Source organism: Eurosta solidaginis, chromosome 2 (assembly GCF_040869045.1).
Source record: "Eurosta solidaginis isolate ZX-2024a chromosome 2, ASM4086904v1, whole genome shotgun sequence".
In the NCBI taxonomy this organism is placed as follows: Eukaryota; Metazoa; Arthropoda; class Insecta; order Diptera; family Tephritidae; genus Eurosta; species Eurosta solidaginis.
In genome coordinates this window covers 80,574,715-80,594,446 of record NC_090320.1, presented here as the reverse complement: position 1 = coordinate 80,594,446, position 19,732 = coordinate 80,574,715, and the positions used below count along the sequence as shown (strand labels likewise).

General features: G+C 47.7%; 1 protein-coding gene across 1 annotated transcript; it reads right to left on the bottom strand.

The window, feature by feature from the left end:
* Nucleotides 1-8,218: 8,218 nt before the first annotated feature.
* On the bottom strand, nucleotides 8,219-9,854 carry ND-B17 (NADH dehydrogenase (ubiquinone) B17 subunit). The gene is made up of 4 exons (XM_067769601.1): nucleotides 9,803-9,854; nucleotides 9,494-9,745; nucleotides 9,283-9,384; nucleotides 8,219-8,494 (listed from the first exon to the last, which is right to left on the bottom strand). Exons 2-4 carry the CDS (start codon nucleotides 9,737-9,739, stop codon nucleotides 8,366-8,368), a joined length of 477 nt encoding a protein of 158 aa, XP_067625702.1. The 5' UTR covers nucleotides 9,740-9,745; nucleotides 9,803-9,854; the 3' UTR covers nucleotides 8,219-8,365.
* Nucleotides 9,855-19,732: the final 9,878 nt, after the last annotated feature.

The window sequence follows — 19,732 nt, the reverse complement described above, 5'->3', positions numbered from 1 at the left end:
TGCTTACGGAGATGACTCCTTAAGCCCCTAGGCGGTGCTGGCTCATCAATCAAATGTCTGTTGGGATGCCCAAGTTTCTGGGTATTTAACAGGAACTGTTTGGTCAGCATCTCGTTTCTCTCCCTGATGGGGAGTATTCTCGCCTCATTATGCAGATGGTGTTCTGGGGACATAAGAAGACAGCCCGTGGCAATTCTGAGAGCAGTATTTTGGCAGGCCTGTAGCTTCTTCCAGTGGGTAATTTTTAGGCTTGGCGACCATATGGGTGACGCGTAGCACGTAATCGGTTGGCTAATTACTTTGTATGTAGTCATGAGCGTTTCTTTATCTTTTCCCCAGGCACTGCCAGCAAGGGATTTGAGGATTTTGTTACGGCTCTGAATTCTCGGAACAATTGCGGCTGCGTGCTCACCAAAATGTAGATCCTGATCAAACGTCACACCCAAGATTTTGGGGTGTAGGACAGTCGGTAGCGTAGTGCCATCGACGTGGATGTTCAAAATGGTCGACATTTGGGACGTCCATGTTGTAAATAAGGTCGCGGAAGATTTAGTCGGTGATAATGCCAGGTTTCGCGAGGCGAAAAAACTGGATAGATCAGGGAGGTAGCCGTTTATTTTATTGCATAGCTCATCGATCTGTGGGCCTGGGCCTGTAGCCATTACTGTGCAGTCATCGGCGTAGGAAACGGTTGTGACTCCTTCCGGTGGTGAAGGTAGCTTAGATATGTAGAAATTAAACAAAAGTGGGGATAGGACACCACCCTGTGGCACCCCTTGTTTAATTCTCCTTGGCTTTGATGTTTCGTTTCTAAATTGCACCGATGCCTGCCGACCACCCAGATAATTTGCGGTCCACCTTTTAAGACATGGGGGAAGGGTAGACCCTTCCAGGTCTTGCAGTAACGAGCCATGGTTGACCGTATCAAAGGCTTTTGATAGGTCTATCGCTACGAGTACTGTTCTATGGTGGGGGTTTTGATTTAAACCGCAATTTATCTGGGTGCTAATGGCATTTAGCGCGGAGGTAGTGCTATGGAGTTTTCTGAAGCCATGCTGATGAGAGGCTAGCTGCAAATTTGCTTGGAAATAAGGGAGCAAAATGGCTTCGAGTCTTTGCCACTGGCGATAGGAGAGATATCGGACGATACGACTCTCCTATGTGAGCTGGTTTACCAGGCTTTAGTAGCGGGACCACCTTGGCCATTTTCCATTTCTCGGGTATGACAAAGGTGGAAAGAGACAGGTTGAAGACCTGCGCTAAATATTTGAAACCCTCTTTCCCTAGGCTTTTAAGCATCGGCATGGCTATGCCGTCTGGGCCCACTGCTTTGGATGGTTTAGCGCGACCAATGGCGTCCTCAACCTGTTGTTGTTGTTGTAGCAATGCTCGCCCCACCTAATAGCCGCGACCGATCACAAATTGTCATCAATATCCTCTAACGTGAGTCCAAGGAAACTTGCCGTTTCAACAGGGGTGGACCATAAGGAAAGGGGTGTTAGAGGCGTTGGTTCCACATTACAATTAAAGAGATGGTTGGTGTCATGTGGGGACAAATTGCAAGCAGGGCATACATTTTGTATGTCGTGGTTGATTCTGGATAGGTAAGAGTTTAACCTGTTACAGTATCCAGAACGAAGTTGAGCAAGAGTGACACGCGTTTCCCTGGGGAGTATGCGTTCCTCTTCTGCGAGTTCTGGATATTTTTCTTCAAGTACTGGATTCACCGGGCAATTCCCGACATAAAGGTCCGACGCCTGTCTATGGAGTTCACCAAGGACCTGCTTGTGTTTTCCGCTTCATACGGCTGGGTTCTCAGGTGCCGTATTTCCTCAAAATGCTTACGGAGATGACTCCTTAGGCCCCTAGGCGGTGCTGGTTCGTCAATCAGATGTCTGTTGGGATGCCCAGGTTTCTGGGTATTCAACAGAAACTGTTTGGTCAGCATCTCATGTCTCTCCCTGATGGGGAGTATTCTCGCCTCATTATGCAGATGGTGTTCTGGGGACATAAGAAGACAGCCCGTGGCGATTCTGAGAGCAGTATTTTGGCAGGCCTGTAGTTTCTTCCAGTGTGTGGTTTTTCGGCTTGGCGACCATCTGGGTGACGCGTAGCACGTAATCGGCTGGCTAATTGCTTTGTATGTGGTCAAGAGCGTTTCTTTATCTTTTCCCCAGGTACTGCCAGCAAGGGATTTGAGGATTTTATTACGGCTCTGAATTCTTGGAACAATTGCGGTTGCGTGCGCACCAAAATGTAGATCCTGATCAAACGTCACACCCAAGATTTTGGGGTGTAGGACAGTCGGTAGCGTAGTGCCATCGACGTGGATGTTCAATATGGTCGATATTTGGGGCGTCCATGTTGTAAATAAGGTCGCGGAAGATTTAGTCGGTGACAATGCCAGGTTTCGCGAGGAGAAAAAACTGGAGAGATCAGGGAGATAGCCGTTTATTTTATTGCATAGCTCATCGATCTTTGGGCCTGGGCCTGTGGCCATTATTGTGCAGTCATCGGCGTAGGAAACGATTGTGACTCCTTCCGGTGGTGAAGGTAGCTTAGATATGTAGAAATTAAACAAAAGCGGGGATAGGACACCACCCTGTGGCACCCCTTGTTTAATTCTCCTTTGTTTTGATGTTTCGTTTCTGAATTGCACCGATGCCTGCCGACCACCCAGATAATTTGCGGTCCACCTTTTAAGACATGGGGGAAGGGTGGACCCTTCCAGGTCTTGCAGTAACGAGCCATGGTTGACCGTATCAAAAGCTTTTGATAGGTCTAACGCTACGAGTACTGTTCTATGGTGGGGATATTGATTCAAACCGCAATTTATCTGGGTGCTAATGACATTTAGCGCGGAGGTAGTGCTATGGAGTTTTCTGAAGCCATGCTGATGAGGGACTAGCTGCAAATGTGCTTGGAAATAAAGGAGCAAAATGGCTTCAAGCGTCTTTGCCACTGGCGATAGGAGAGATATCGGACGATATGACTCACCTGCGTTAGCTGGTTTCCCAGGCTTTAGTAGCGGGACCACCTTGGCCATTTTCCATTTCTCGGGTATGACAAAGGTGGAAAGAGACAGGTTGAAGACATGCGCTAAATATTTGAAACCCTCTTTCCCTAGGTTTTTAAGCATCGGCTTGGCTATGCCGTCTGGGCCCACTGCTTTGGATGGTTTAGCGCGACCAATGGCGTCCTCAACCTCTCTAGCGGTGATGGTAATTGGTGACGTGCTGAGTTTGTGTTTATGTGCGTGTCTATTGGCTCTCCGTCTATCTTTGTCGACCGTAGGATGCATTATATATTGTCGGCAGAAAGCGCTCGCGCATTTTTTCGCATCCGACAGCACCTTATCGCCAAAGGCGATGGAAACTTTGTCTTTGTGCTTAGTCGGATTCGATAGGGACTTTACGGTGGACCAAATTTTACCTACACCGGTAGAGAGGTTACAACCTCTTAGGTGCTCTTCCCATTTCGCCCGCTTGTGTTCGTCCACAAGCAATCTGATGCGTTGGTTTATATCCCTTATTTGGGGGTCGCCTGGATCAAGCTGTCTTATAAGGTCGCGTTCCCTCGCTGAGCTCGCGGCCTCCGCCGGGAAGTGGGGCCGGATTTCGGGAATTCTCCCGGCGGGAATGAAATGTGCCGAGGCGGATTCAATGACCTTACGGAAGGCACGCTCCCCTTGGCGGGCATCAGTCGGGATAGGGAGGGCAGCAAAGCTGCTGTCTGTTGCAGATTTATATTCTTCCCACTTTCCTTTTTTGAAGTTTATGAAAGTGAGTTTTTCGGTGACGATGAAGTCGGCGGTACGCTCGAACGAAATAAGTATGGGCAGGTGGTCGGATGCCAATGTTACCATCGGCTGCCAGTTGACGCAGTTTACGAGTTCTGCGCTCACGATTGAGATATCTGGCGAGCTATGACAGCTTCCTACCATACGTGTGGGGGCGTCTCCGTTTATTGTGCAGAACGTCGTTTCGTCTATTTGATCCGCCAACATCTCACCCTACTGTCCGCCCGCAAGTTTGAATGCCATAGGTCGTGATGGGCATTGAAATCGCCTAAGATAATGCGATTGTTGCCAGTGAGTAAGGCCTCGATATTAGGGCGGTATCAAATATATAATATTGCACAGAGTGGTGTATAATACACGCGAGGCCGCCTCCATTTCCGCTCTCGCGGTCTTTCCTGTGGACATTATAACCAGAGCAGGTCTGCAATGCAGATCTTGCTGTGAGTTTAGTCTCTTGAATCGCAGCAATGCGGATGTTGTGCCGCTTCATGAAATCGACTATCTCCGTAATCTTCCCAGTTAGTCCATTACAGTTGAACTGCAGAATTCTGAAGTGCATGAGGGGTGACGCCGCCACTCTAGGGGTAAGTGAGGGGTGACTACGCCTAGGTTGTGGAAGGCCAGGACGCAATTGCTGTTGTGGCCTTGGGACTGGGCGCCCTTGGGCAAGCATTGGTGTACCCGGATGATTTGGGTTTGCGACCTGGCAACATGGCGCGATGAAACCCGTCGAGGGGTTGGCGTCGCGGAGACCAGAACATCTAGGAAAGCGGCACCACCCAAGGCAGGAGCTGCATTGAGCGGATGTCGCAAACCTATATATTCTGTGCTGGCAGACGGTGCAAACGGAGGCAGGGACTAAGAGTCTGTTTCCCTGACCTGCACGATTGCTGCCAGAAAAGAGGGGGGGGGGGGGGGGGGGGGGAAGAAGACGGGGGCAGGGGCTGATGCTCAGCATTGCTACCAGCTCTACTACGAAGGTAGTAGTTATGAGTGGTATCAGCTGTTTGAGTTGTTGGCGCCGTGGGGCGCGAGCAGCAGCGGGTACTTGTTGTGGCTTGCTGAGCAGCGAAGCTGCTGGAAGGTAGTGGGGATACGCTTAGGCGTAGACTACGGGACGCCCTTGGGCGTGAGCAGCAAGGAGCCACAAAAGATTTATAAAAGTTACGTGGACGTCGGGTTTTGGGATCAAGCCCAGAACAACCTGTCCGATGCAACCATCCCTTGCACGAGACACACTGAACAGAGTATGACCGTCCTAAAAAGATTTTTTTCTGGCAAATGCAGCAAAACCATTTCTCAGGACCGGGGTCAGGAGACGGACCCGGATTGGGTTCGATACCTTCCCGGAGTAAGAGAATATGTAGCAGTCCTGCTGCAAGGAGGATGACAATTTGTGGGAGGGACGAAACAAATTAAATGGGGTCACACTGAAATGACAGTCCTTGGTCGGGAAAAATCCCGAGTCGCTCCGGTACATAGAACCGACTGCCTTGGGAAGCGCGCGTCCTCAACCTCTTTAGCGGTGATGGTGATTGGTGACGCGCTGAATTTGTGTTTATGTGCGTGTCTGTTGGCCCTCCGTCTATCTTTGTCGACCGTAGAGTGCAATATATATTGTCGACAGAAAGCGCTCGCGCATTTTTTCGCATCCGACAGCACTTTGTCGCCAAAGGCGATGGAAACTTTGACTTTGTGCTTAGTCGGATTCGATAGGGACTTTACGGTGGACCAAAGTTTACCCACACCGGTAGAGAGGTTACAACCTCTTAGGTGCTCCTCCCATTTCGCCCGCTTGTGTTCATCCACAAGCAATCTGATGCGTTGGTTTATATCCCTTATTTGGGGGTCGCCTGGATCAAGCTGTCTTATAAGGTCGCGTTCCCTCGCTGAGCTCGCGGCCTCCGCCGGGAAGTGGGGCCGGATTTCGGGAATTCTCCCGGCGGGAATGAAATGTGCCGAGGCGGATTCAATGACCTTACGGAAGGCACGCTCCCCTTGGCGGGCATCAGTCGGGATAGGGAGGGCAGCAAAGCTGCTGTCTGTTGCAGATTTATATTCTTCCCACTTTCCTTTTTTGAAGTTTATGAAAGTGAGTTTTTCGGTGACGATGAAGTCGGCGGTACGCTCGAACGAAATAAGTATGGGCAGGTGGTCGGATGCCAATGTTACCATCGGCTGCCAGTTGACGCAGTTTACGAGTTCTGCGCTCACGATTGAGATATCTGGCGAGCTATGACAGCTTCCTACCATACGTGTGGGGGCGTCTCCGTTTATTGTGCAGAACGTCGTTTCGTCTATTTGATCCGCCAACATCTCACCCTACTGTCCGCCCGCAAGTTTGAATGCCATAGGTCGTGATGGGCATTGAAATCGCCTAAGATAATGCGATTGTTGCCAGTGAGTAAGGCCTCGATATTAGGGCGGTATCAAATATATAATATTGCACAGAGTGGTGTATTATAAACGCGAGGCCGCCTCCATTTCCGCTCTCGCGATATTTTCTGTGGACATTATACCCAGAGCAGGTCTGCAATGCAGATCGTGCTGTGAGTTTAGTCTCTTGAATCGCAGCAATGCGGATGTTGTGCCGCTTCATGAAATCGACTATCTCCGTAATCTTCCCAGTTAGTCCAGTACAGTTTAACTGCAGAATTCTGAAGTCCATGGGGGGAGACGTCGCCACTCTGGGGGTAAGTGGCGGGTGACTATGCCTGGGTTGAGGAAGGCCAGGACGCAATTGCTGTTGTGGCCCTGAGACTGGGCGTCCTTGGGCAAGCATTGGGGTACCCGGATGATTTAGGTTTGCGACCTGGCAACATGGCGCGATGAAACCCGTCGGGGGGTTGCCGTCGCGGAGACCAGAACATCTAGGAAAGTGGCACCACCGAAGGCAGGAGCTGCATTGGGCGGATGTCGCAAACATATATATTCTGTGCTGGCAAACGGTGCAAACGGAGGTAGGGACTAAGAGTCTGTTTCCCTGACCTACACGATTGCTGACAGAAAAGGGGGGGGGGGGGGGGGGAGAAGACGGGGGCAGGGGCTGTTGCTCAGCATTGCTTCCGACTCTACTACGGAGATTGTAGTTATGAGTGGTAGCAGCTGTTTGAGTTGTTGGCGCCGTGGGGCGCGAGCAGCAGCGGGTACTTGTTGTGGCTTGCTGAGCAGCGGGGCTGCTGGAAGGTTGAGGGGGGGTACTTAGGCGTAGACTACGGGACGCCCTTGGGCATGAACAGCAAGGAGCCACAAAAGATTTATAAAAGTTACGTGGACGTCGGGTTTTGGGATCAAGCCCAGAACAACCTGTCCGATGCAACCATCCCTTACACGAGACACACTGAACAGAGTGTGACCATCCTAAAAAGATTCTTTTCCGGCAGATGCAGCAAAACCATTTCTCAGGACCGGGGTCAGGAGACGGACCCGGATTGGATTCGATACCTTCCCGGAGCAGGAGAATATGGAGCAGTCCTGCTGCAAGGAGCTGCTGGGAGGATGACAATTTGTGGGTGGGACGCAACAAATTAAATGGGGTTACACTGAGATGACAGTCCTTGGTCGAGAAAAATCCCAAGTCGCTCCGGTACATAGAACCGACTGCCTTGGGAAGCGAACCGGGGGCGTATTATTGTTGTGTGAAGTGTTGAAATGAAACAAATTTTCATAAAAATTTTTGCAAATGTACGCAATTTTTTTCCATTCCATCGGTTCACAAAACAAGATTACCCAACTCCATACGTTTTTATTAAATTGTGAACTTTTTTTCATTCAATAATTTTATTCGATTTACTGTAAAATTTTGCGTTATTGAACATCTTTTACCGCGGCGTCGACGATGAACTTTTCTTTTGCCTGCGTGTGAAATTTCTTCCCTTTTTATCACTATCAGAAGTTAGCAGCTTTTACCGGTACACACACCAAATTCAGGAGTCCCTACATACAAGCATGCCTCGTGCTGACCATTATTAAGTCTGCTAAGTGTTAAGTGTGAAAACTCACCCAAGAACTAGAACTCTGTACCACCGAAATTTCACAAATTCACAAACAACCAAACATTTAAGACAAATCTCACTAACACTTACTTATTTATGCATTAACGTGAGAACTTTTAATAAATTCTAATTATTAAACAAAGACAATATATAGTTGCAACTTTCTTACGCCTTTCTAGTAATACTATTTGTCTGATAAATATACATACATATGTGTAGGTATGGACATACATATGTATGTAGGCATGTGAAAAGTTCATCGTAAAAATTCAAGTAAGTAATTGTAAAATAATTTAACAATTCAGTTGCATTTGTAACATTATCAACATTCACCTAAAAAGCACAAGTAAATGTAATAAAGAAAAGAAGAATAGGGTAACAAATCGCTGCCGTAAGCAAATTGTTGACTGAACATAACGTAAACTTATTTTGAAGAATTTGTTGACTTAACAAATCGCTTGGAGTGTTTCACAATATTACAATATTGGTGACATTTCTGTTTATTTCATTTATCATTCTTAGATCCATATATTTACAAGTAGATTAGTTGTAGAAAGCTTTAAATTGGTGCCTATTTGAAACCACGCGTTGCATACTCTGACGGTTGGGTACGTTCCGACAATTTTGGGTAGCCTTCGTCACCAGGATTGCAGACGACTCGTGAAGAAATTACGCGCCAACCACCTTTTCGTGTCCAATCCTAATAAATACCAAAATTGGAATACAGATAAAAAAAATTTCCATAAATGAAGTATGCTGGCAAAATCAAAACAATACATTTCGGGCCAAAGTTGTATGTATGTACATATTTAGACAATTATTCTATTTTGTGTAGAAATTTAAGTTGTACCATCTCACGACTAACACGTCTAAGCAGGGGCATGAGCCCGATCTTAACAATACTTTGGAAGTTGCCGGTACAATAACGACACATTACTGTTTATCGCTACAACAACAACATTACTGCTAAGAGACATATCCGGAATAAAACGCAGATGGAGAAAAACCCCCGCCAGCGGTTTAGGGGGTTAGAATATGTCCGCGGTAGGTATGCCTGTCGTAAGAGGCGACTAAAATACCACATAGATTCAAGGGGTTGCCAGCGCAATATAGTGCTTCTCCAACCCAATTGTCAACCTCACCTATCCGTGGCGGGGATGGGAGGGCGGTACGGCTTAGAAGGTCGAATGTGGTCATAACAAATCGTTCCCGAAATGGTCGGGCTTGGCACCGGATCTGCATCCGGGAAACGACCATCAACATCGATAACACTCCCCAAGGACTTCGGGGAGTGTCCTTTTCGCTACAACAACAATAGAAAAAACCCGTACCCAAAGTCATTTGTGAATTTAGTTATTTTTCTGACTTTTGAAATTTGCCAATCTTTATGTAAAAGGGACGACGTGTATAAATACACATTCATACGGTGCCCAGAAACCATATGGAATTATGTGGTGCTACAGTTTGCCACCAACAAGGGATACTTACATTTTGATTGTACTTCAAGTAGTAGGCACCTGCGTATAATGCTACAACACCCATGGCAAATTTACCGACCCAAAATCGTACATAACGCGCTGGAGTAAGACCCTGCAAAATTTAAAATATAGCATGGCAGATATTTGAATAAAATGCATTCTATTACATAACTTTTAAATTCTGCCTGAGAGATCTTTAATTTTACGTATTTACAACTTACCAGCACTGGAGCTAGAGCATCACCCATTTTGTCAAGTGGTAAACGATAGAAGCGTCTAATAGGGTTTAGTAATTCTCTTTCCATTTCGGGTACTACTCGTGGGCCGTGGTCTAGTTCCAGGTCTTTTAACCATTGTTTCCGCCATGCACGTTCCTCATTTGACATGCCAAGTAAGCGTTCACGCTCGCGCACCGTGCGGCCGGCAATTGTCATTGGCTTTACTCCACCCGTTTCTGAGGAAGCCATACTTTTCTGTAAAATTACATTCATTGAAAACTAAAAAAAATGTTAAATATACACTATTCATACCTCTTTAAATCTTAACTAAACAATGAACTACACCAACCAACACCAACTGATTTAAGATATAAAGAAAATTAAGATAAACGTCAATAAAGTAATATAATCTTACATTGTGAATGAAACTAATGCGGCAGTTACTCACGAACGTACGTACCAAAAACGTGTCAGCTGACACAACCTATCTTATGAGTGTGCAATGTAAACGAAAACTCACCGACGTGGAACGCCCGTACGTACGTAGCCCGGAACGTAGAAATCAAAACAATTTTGATTTTTTCCGTAAGAACGTGTCAGCTGATCGCTCTCTCACTAGACAGAGTTGCCTAGTAAACTTTTGTACGCTAATTTTTGACCGTTTGCAATTTTATGCAAAAACGCCTAATTAAAGTTTGAAAAATTGTGAAAATAATTCGAAATAATTATGTAAAAGTGCTGATTATAAATATTTTATCTATTTATACTTATTTAATATGTATTCCGGCCTTTTACAATATCAAAAATTAAATTGGAAAAAGTTGATGTTTCCATAAGCATGCATGCAAAATGGTCAATGGCAACAGTGCTTATCTGTAAACAATACACACACAAATATGTTATGTACATGTACACAGACGCACACATTGATTCCTACGGGCTTGAGAGTTCGGTCAAACGTGCTTCGTACGACAAACGTCCTTACGTACGGCACACGTCGGTGGGTAACTGCCACATAATGCGGCAGTTACCCACGAACGTACGTAGAAAAAACGTGTCTGCAGACAGGTCCTATCTTTTGCGGCAGTTACCCACGAACGTACGTAGAAAAAACGTGTATTCTGACACGACCTATTTTAAGCGGCAATTACCCACCGACGTGTGCCGTGCGTACGGACGTTTGTCGTACGAAACACGTTTGACCGAACCCTCAAGCCCGTAGGAATCAATGTGTGCGTCTGTGTACATGTACATAACATATTTGTGTGTGTATTGTTTACAGAAAAGCACTGTTGCCATTGACCATTTTACATGCATGCTTATGCAAACATCAACTTTTTCCAATTTAATTTTTGATGTTGTAAAAGGCTGGAATTGATATTAAATAAATATAAATAGATTACATATTTATAATCTGCACTTTTACATAATTATTTCGAATTATTTTCACAATTTTTCAAACTTTAATTAGGTTATTTGCATAAAACTGCAAACGGTCAAAAATTAGCGCACAAACGTTTACTAGGCAACTCTGTCTAGTGAGAGAGCGATCAGCTGACACGTACTTACGGAAAAAATCAAAATTGTTTTGATTTCTGCATTCCGGGCTACGTACGTACGGGCGTTGCACCTAGGTGAGTTTTCGTTTACATTGCACACTCATAAGATAGGTCGTGTCAGCTGACACGTTTTTGGTACGTATGTTCGTGAGTAACTGCCGCATTATGAATGTGCAATGTAAACGCTAACTCACCGACGTGCAACGCCCGCACGTTCGTAGCCCGGAACGTAGAAAAAAAAAAATTTTTTGATTTTTTCCGTAAGAACGTGTCAGTTGATCGCTCTCTCACTAGACAGAGTTGCCTAGTAAACTTTTGTGCGCTAATTTTTGACCGTTTGCAGTTTTATGCCAAAACACCTAATTAAAGTTTGAAAAATTCTGAAAATAATTCGAAATAATTATGTAAAAGTGCAGATTATAAATATGCAATCTATTTATATTTATTTAATATTAATTCAAGCCTTTTACAACATCAAAAATTAAAATGGAAAAAGTTGATGTTTCCATAAGCATGCATGCAAACTGATTGTTGTTGTTGTAGCAGTGCTTCGCCCCACCTAACAGCCGCGACCGATCACAAATTGTCATCAATATCCTCTAACGGGAGTCCAAGGTAACTTGCTGCTTCAACAGGGGTGGACCATAAGGAAAGGGGTGTTAGAGGCGTTGGTTCCACATTACAATTAAAGAGATGGTTGGTGTCATGTGGGGACACATTGCAAGCGGGGCATACATTTTGTATATCGGGGTTGATTCTGGATAGGTAAGAGTTTAACCTGTTACAGTATCCAAAACGAAGTTGAGCAAGAGTGACACGCGTTTCCCTGGGGAGTATGCGTTCCTCTTCTGCGAGTTTTGGATACTTTTCTTTGAGTACTGGATTCACCGGGCAATTCCCGGCATAAAGGTCCGACGCCTGTTTATGGAGTTCACCAAGGACCTGCTTGAGTTTTTTCACTTCATACGGCTGGGTTCTCAGGTGCCGTATTTCCTCAAAATGCTTACGGAGATAGATAGATAATTAATTGAGGATCGCACTGCGACCATTGGTCTATTGTGCCCTCAACTGCTTCACAGCACCTCATCCAAGCCGACTTCTCTGATGAACCCTAGCAGTTCACCTGGCTTGAGGGATATGATGTGAGAGTGCTCTGGCCATGGTGAGCCCAAAAACTTAGCCCTACGCCTTGAGATTGCGTCACATTCCAGGAGTATATGTTCCGCCGTCTCCGCTGATCGATCACAAAATCGGCATGTGTTGTTCGATAGGATGCCCAGCTTCTGCATGTGGCTGTTCAGTCTGCAGTGCCCTGTAAGAATAGCTGTTAGGATCCTCAGGTTATCTTTCGACAGACCCATTAATGCTCTATATCGAGTTGTGTTGTAGCCCCCAGCAGTAACTTAGATTGCCTCAAGCCTGGCATATTGCGCCAGTGTTCTTCCCTCTTATCCCTTTCTTCTAGTAGTAGATGCCCTCTGATTTCCTGCGGGCCTACTGGAAGGAACGGCTCAGGACCAATAGGTCGTGTCATTGCTGCCTCCTTTGCCAGGCTGTCCGCTTGCTCATTACCCTCCACTCCCCGGTGGCCAGGAACCCAGGCCAACAACAGTTTGTTGTGTGCTCCTAGTCGATTTAGCTTTTCAACGCACTCAAGTACTAGTGCTGATTTTATTTCAGACGCCGAGATCGCCTTGAGGGCGGCCTGACTGTCACTGAGTATGGCAATTGTTTCTTTGGAGTATTCGCGCTGAAGGTTCAGGTCAGCACACTGGCTTATAGCGAACACTTCTGCTTGAAAAATGCTCGGGTGTGCTCCTAGAGGCGTTGATATCTTGGCTCTGGGTCCAATGACTCCAGATCCAATCCCCTCTGGCGTCTTCGAGCCATCTGTGTACCATACTATTTTATTTAGCTGACGAATGTACACAATTCTGCTTTCCTCCCACGTACCCTTGTCTCCCAATTCTACTTTGTACCTTCTCTCATAGACTATCTGCCTGAGGATATCATCCCTCGGGAGTTGAGAGATTGGGATCTTCTCTCTCAATTCCTCCATGTTTGGGGCGATATAACTTTACCTATGCCCGAGCCCTCCTTAGCAATATTCAGGAGGGTTCTCTTGGCTGACTGCTCTATTGATATATGCAGCGGGGTCAGATCAAGGATAGCCTCCAGCGCTGCTGTAGGGCATGTGCGCATAGCTCCCGTGATGCATACACATGCCAGTCGCTGAAGTTTTGACAGCGCTTGCCTCGTCGTCGCCCGAGTTGTTTCCGATGCCCAGGCTATCGAACCGTATGTTATCATAGGTTTTACTATCATGGTATACATCCATCTTAGCACATGCGGGCTACAGCCCCATGATTTGCCTGCTAGACGTTTGCATATCATGATGGACCTCGTGGCCTTAGCTCTCATGGAGTCGAAGTGCTGTTTCCATAGGAGCTTGGTGTCAAAGGTGACCCCCAAGTATTTCACCGCGGTTCCCTGTTCTAGTGCCACGCCATTTATTGTAATTGCTCTCAGGGCCGGTAGGGCTCTTCTTCTGGTGAAAGGGATGATGGTCGTTTTAGATGGGTTGATGTTCAGCCCCACACTGGCACACCATCCCTTCGTAATATTCAGTGCTCTCTGTATTATGTCACAGAGTGTACTCTCGAACTTACCCCTTGCAATTATGACGATGTCGTCAGCGTATCCCTGGCATCTTATGCCTTTGTCAGATAGCTTTTGCAGGAGTTCGTCCACTACTAGGCTCCACAGAAGGGGTGATAGAACACCTCCTTGAGGGCACCCCCTCGTGGTATTAACCTTAACTGCGCTGTTGCCTACATGGACTTCAGCGATTCTTGTGCGGAGTAGATTGTCAATCCATCTCTGGATAGGCATCTGAATTCCTCTTCTCTGCAGTGATATGTTTACGCTTTCATGAGATGTGTTGTCAAAGGCACCCTCAATGTCAAGGAAAGCGCAAATCACTGTTTCCTCTGTTTCGAATGCCCTCTGTATTTCAGATGTTAATTGGTACAGAGCTGTGTCCGTGGACCTACCCGCTCTGTACGCATGCTGGCTATGATGTAAGGGCCAGCTCTTGAGGGCGTTCGACCTGAGTTCTTGGTCCAATATCTTTTCCATTGCCTTCAAGACAAAGGAAGTTAGACTTATTGGTCTGAAGGACTTTGCCTGCGAATAGTCCTTTTTTCCTACTTTTGGTATGAAAACCACTTTTGCTCTTCTCCACATCATGGGTATGTATCCCAGTGCCAGACTATCTCTCATGATCCTGGCCAGATGTGGGAAGATCTGTGTCCCTTGCTGCATTAGCACCGGGTAGATGCCATCCACCCCCGGAGATTTGTATTTCTCAAAGGATTCCACTGCCCATCTGACTCTGGCCTCACTGAAGAGGGAGTTGGCCAGTTGCCAGTCTGATGGGGTTGGTTTCACTCTGGGGAACACAGGTTCCGGTACTTGCGGAGAGGCACCCGGAAAATGCGTGTGTAGCAGGGCCCTCGCTCGCTCCTCCACCGTTCCGGTATAGGTACCGTCTGGAAGCCTAATCGCTAAGTTAATCTCCCTCTGCTCTTTGGCTAGGGCCTTGTGGAGCCTTGCCGCTGCAGGTGTGCTAGAAATTCCCTCGCAGAAATTTCTGAAACTTTCCCTCTTAGCTTTCCTTATCTCTTTATTGTACTTTGTTAGATTTTGAGTGTATTCCTCCCAGTTGCCGGTTCTTCTTGCCCCGTTAAAGAGTTTCCTGGCTTTCTTACTTAGTAGTGTCAGGTCATGCGACCACCAGGGGGTTGCCTTCTTACCCTTAACTAAGGAGACTCGGCAACTGGAGTTGTAGGCATCTATCATTATCTGATTTGCCCTATCTACCCTGCCCTCTAACTCAGTACAGTTAGTGCTTCTGCTCTTATTTCTGAGACTATCCGCGTTAGCCTCTATGATACTTTTGTAGCTGCCCCAGTCTGTTTTCCTGGGATTTCTTTTAGGGCTGTATTGCCCCGATACAGCACCCAGCTCAAACCTTATGATCCTATGATCCGATAGGGAGGGTTCTTCTGAGACTCCATTTCGAGATCATATTCTCAGTCAGGTTGTTGCCAAGTGTTATATCTAGGACCTCTGCCCTGACTCTCGTGACAAACGTCGGTTTGCTCCCGACGTTATATATATTCAAATCGTTGCTGACTATATATTCTAGTAAACACTCACCCCTTTGGTTGGTATCATTGCTGCCCCACTCCGTGTTGTGGGAGTTAGCATCGCTTCCTATGATCAACGGAAGTTTCGCTCTTCTGCAGTGTTCCACTAGCTTCTGCACGTTAACTGGAGGGACTGTGCTGTCGTCCCCCGGGAAGTAGGCTGCGGCCAGCACAATGCTGGTGTTGTCTCCATTCACCTTTGCCTCGATCTGCACCGCCACCAGATCCCGGCTTAAAAATTCTGTAATGCAAAAATAGTTAATGTTTGACTTAAGCATTACACATGCTCTTGGTCTCTGCTGTGAGAGATCCCAAATAACTTTGTTATTACTTACATTAAGGCCCCTCACCTGTCCCTTGTAAGCCCAAGGTTCTTGTATGAGGGCGATGCCCAGATCATCCGAGGCGAACCTCCTCACCAGTACAGCCGAGGCTGCAATGGCGTGATGGAGGTTGATCTGGGCTATTTTTATGCTTGTGCCGGTCATTTTGGCCCGGCCGGCCTCATCGGATCATCTTCATCCGACAATCCGCTCTCGCTTTCGTCCCGCCTATTCAGCTCCAGCTCCTGGAGGTCCAGGCCCTCGATGAGCTCTTGTGTGGTGGGGATTTCTTTTTCATCCCCAGGCTGCACGATTTTGTCCTTGCTTGCTGCGGTGGGAGGGTTTGTGGTCTCGCGAGCTCTGATGGTATCGGTGCTCGCGTCCGTCATGTTTTCGTCCGACAGCTCGCCTCTGTCGGTGCCCTCTGCCTCCGCCTTTTCTTCCGGCTGCTCACTATTCCCTGGTTGCCTCTGCCTCCAGGGTCTCACTAGGACCAGGCCGTACCTATAGTGCAGCTTAAGCCCGTTCCTGCGTATGATTTGATACGATTCCTCGTCTATGCCTACGTCGAGACGTAGCCCTGTTTCCTCTGCGCTACAATTAATGACGCGCCATCTCTGCGTCCTGAGGCCCTCATTTTGGTTGGCGAGGAGCCGTAACGCAAACTCTTTTGGGCGTTCCGCACTTCTGGGGAGGAACATAGTCACATTATGCGTTGGCGGTATTTCATCCCCGCGTCTCGTGCATAATTGTGGCCCTGTCCACCCCTCAAGCGTCGGTATTACTTCAACGAGCCACTTAACTGTTTTTTCGTCCTCGCAGTCCACAAGGAGCAGCCCTGCTCGGAAGTACACCCCGCAAAAAACTAGGGCATGCCCACATCCCCTGAACACTCCGTCCATTATGAGCTCTTGGAGATTCGTCAGGTCTTCTTGACTTAGGGCCTCCGCCGGGTAGTTACTGGGCAGAACAGCTATTCGGATACCTCTAAGGGCTTCCGAATAGCTCTGCTGCCTTGGTGCCATCCCAGCAGGTACCCCAGTCGCCCTGGCTTGAATCTCCCTGCCCGTGGGTGCAGTGTTCCTGGGAGCGTGGGCCCGTTGCCTTTTTGAGATCGGAGTTTCCTCCGGCGTAATTTGCCCGATCCTGCGCTTTTCAGCGGGAGCGGGCGCATGCTGTTCAGCTGCCGCTGGCTGTGCTCTCCTTCCTTCTTTGCTTCCACTTTGAGCATTGGCTTTTCTCTGCCCGTGGCCTAGCTCATGCCTGCGCTCATCTGCCCTGGCTCTTGCCTCCCTGGGCGACAGGCCTTCCTCTAGATATCGGAGGTATCTTTTTACCCCAGCCCCACTTAGTCCAAAGCGTCTCTTGTCATCCAGCGCTGCTGGACTGCCCCGTGGTGGAAGTGCAGGTTGCCTGCCTCTGTTGTGCCTTCTGTTAGGCCGCTTCCACTCCTCCGGGTTCCGCTCTGTATTTTTCCCTTCCTGGGACCTTTCATAGGTGCTCTGTGAGCTGCTACTGGAGTCATGCTCCGACGGTGAACGCCTAGACTTACTCGTCCCTCTAGAGGGACTGCTAGGGTGGTGGTTTTCGTGCTTGGATGCACCGTCGTAGTCTCTCTTTGTCTTTTCTCGCTCTCTTGCAGTTAACTCTTTTGTTTTCTCTTTCGGCCCGCGCTGCGCAATGGAGGTACTGGGCCCTCCATGGATCGCGGGTTTGTTTCCTGCCGCCGCCTTCTGCTCACCTTGTTTGACTTGCCCGCGCTGCTCACCAGTGGATAGGGGTCCACTGGGGATCGCGGGTTTCTCTGCTTCCTGGTTGGAGTGCTCTTCGGGCCCGCGCTGCTCTCCTTGGGTTTTGGTGCTGCCCTTGGGGTTCGCGGTTTTGAGAGCCCGTTCCCTGTATACTCCAGTGCTAGTGGAGGGAGATTCGTCCCTCTGATGCTCTAAGAAGAGCATTGCCTCCTCTCTCGTGAGGCTTTCCAGGAATTGCCTGGAGTACGTGCGTGGCCTGCTGCTTCTCTGCCCGCTGCTCTTCCTGGAGCCGGTTTTTTTTTTGTTGTGCTTTTTTGTTATTGTTGTTGTTGGTTTTTTTGTTGTTGTTGTCCATCATCTTTTTCTTACGACAACTTGCTTGACATGGCAAGCGTTGTTGTCTCTGCTTTAGTTTGGGGAACTGGGTTAGTCCGCCGCGGCAGAGCCCCTTGACGCGGTAAGGCCATGGTTACTCCCCAAGGTGGCCCGGTGTTGGGGAGGCGCCGTTATAATACAGCCGGTGTTGTGGACCTCCTGGCTGCAAACCAGTCAAATGGGCACGGTGACGCATAACACCCTGGATTAAGAGGTGACAGTTCCTGGTTACCGATCGCATTCGACCACATCTCTCAGGTGAGCGCGGTTGCCCCGCTCCCATCTGACCAATTAGTATCGAATGCGATCGGCGTAAGCCCCTGCACCGCTACAAGGTGACTGTCTTCGCAGGAGCTTACGGAGATAACTCCTTAAACCCCTAGGCGGTGCGGGCTCATCAATAAGATATCTGTTGGGATGCTCAGGTTTCTGGGTATTCAACAGGAACTGTTTGGTCAGCATCTCATTTCTCTCCCTGATGGGGAGTATTCTCGCCTCATTGTGCAGATGGTGTTCTGGTGACATAAGAAGACATCCCGTGGCGATTCTGAGAGCAGTATTTTGGCAGGCCTGTAGCTTCTTCCAGTGGCTAATTTTTAGGCTTGGCGACCATATGGGTGACACTCAGTTCGTAATCGGCTGGCTAATTGCTTTGTATGTAGTCATGAGCGTTTCTTTATCTTTTCCCCAAGTACTTCCAGTGAGAGATTTGAGGATTTGGTTACGGCTCTTAATTCTCGGAACAATTGCGGCTGCGTGCTCACCAAAATGTAGATCCTGATCAAACGTCACACCCAAGATTTTGGGGTGTAGGACAGTCGGTAGCGTAGTGCCATCGACGTGGATGTTCAAAATGGTCGACATTTGGGACGTCCATGTTGTAAATAAGGACGCAAAAGATTTAGTCGGTGATAATGCCAGGTTTCGCGAGGCGAAAAAACTGGAGAGATCAGGGAGGTAGCCGTTTATTCTATTACATAGCTCATCGATCTGTGGGCCTGGGCCTGTGGCCATTATTGTGCAGTCATCGGCGTAGGAAACGATTGTGACTCCTTCCGGTGGTGAAGGTAGCTTAGATATGTAGAAATTAAAGTGGGGACAGGACACCACCCTGTGGCACCCCTTGTTTAATTCTTCTTGGTTATGATGTTTCGTTTCTAAGTTGCACCGATGCCTGCCGACCACCCAGATAATTTTCGGTCCACCTTTTAAGACATGGGGGAAGGGTAGAACCTTTCAGGTCTTGCAGTAACGAGCCATGGTTGACCGTATCAAAAGCTTTTGATAGGTCTAGCGCTACGAGTACTGTTCTTTGGTGGGGGTTTTGATTTAAACCGCAATTTATCTGGGTGCCAATGGCATTTAGCGCGGTGGTAGTGCCATGGAGTTTTCTGAAGCCATGCTGATGACAGGCTAGCTGCAAATTTTCTTGGAAATAGGGGAGCAAAATGGCTCCAAGCGTCTTTGCTACTGGCGATAGGAGAGATATCGGACGATACGACTCTCCTATGTTAGCTGGTTTTCCAGGCTTTAGTAGCGGGACCACCTTGGCCATTTTCCATTTTCGGGTATGACAAAGGTGGAAAGAGACAGGTTGAAGACATGCGCTAAATATTTGAAACCCTCTTTGAAACCCCCACCCCATGCAAACTGGTCAATGGCAACAGTGCCTTGTTGTAAACAATAAACACACAAATATGTTATGTACATGTACACAGACGCACATGTTGATTCCTACGGCCTTGAGGGTTCGCTCAAAAGTATTTCGTATGACAAACGTCCGTACGTACGGCACACGTCGGTGGGTAACTGCCGCTTAAGTCTGATATCTTCTGCATAGACGTAAAATCTCCAAAGTAATTACATGACCTGATTTGTAATTGACTATCGCTGTCTCATTCTGTATCTCTTTCTATCACCCGCTGAAGATAACCGGCCCTATGCGCCGCCATAGTGGACATCCTGTCAAAACGCTAAAAAGTAGCCATATTGAACATACTGTCAGGCAGTTGACAGATAAGAT

Bases quoted from the DNA above. Each gene is read 5' to 3' on its own strand.
- ND-B17 (XM_067769601.1), bottom strand. From the start codon at position 9,739: ATGGCTTCCTCAGAAACGGGTGGAGTAAAGCCAATGACAATTGCCGGC. The intron at 9,385-9,493 runs GTAAGTTGTAAA...TAAATTTTGCAG, and splicing joins ATGCTCTAGCTCCAGTGCTG to GGTCTTACTCCAGCGCGTTA. The intron at 8,495-9,282 runs GTAAGTATCCCT...GGTATTTATTAG, and splicing joins ACTTGAAGTACAATCAAAAT to GATTGGACACGAAAAGGTGG.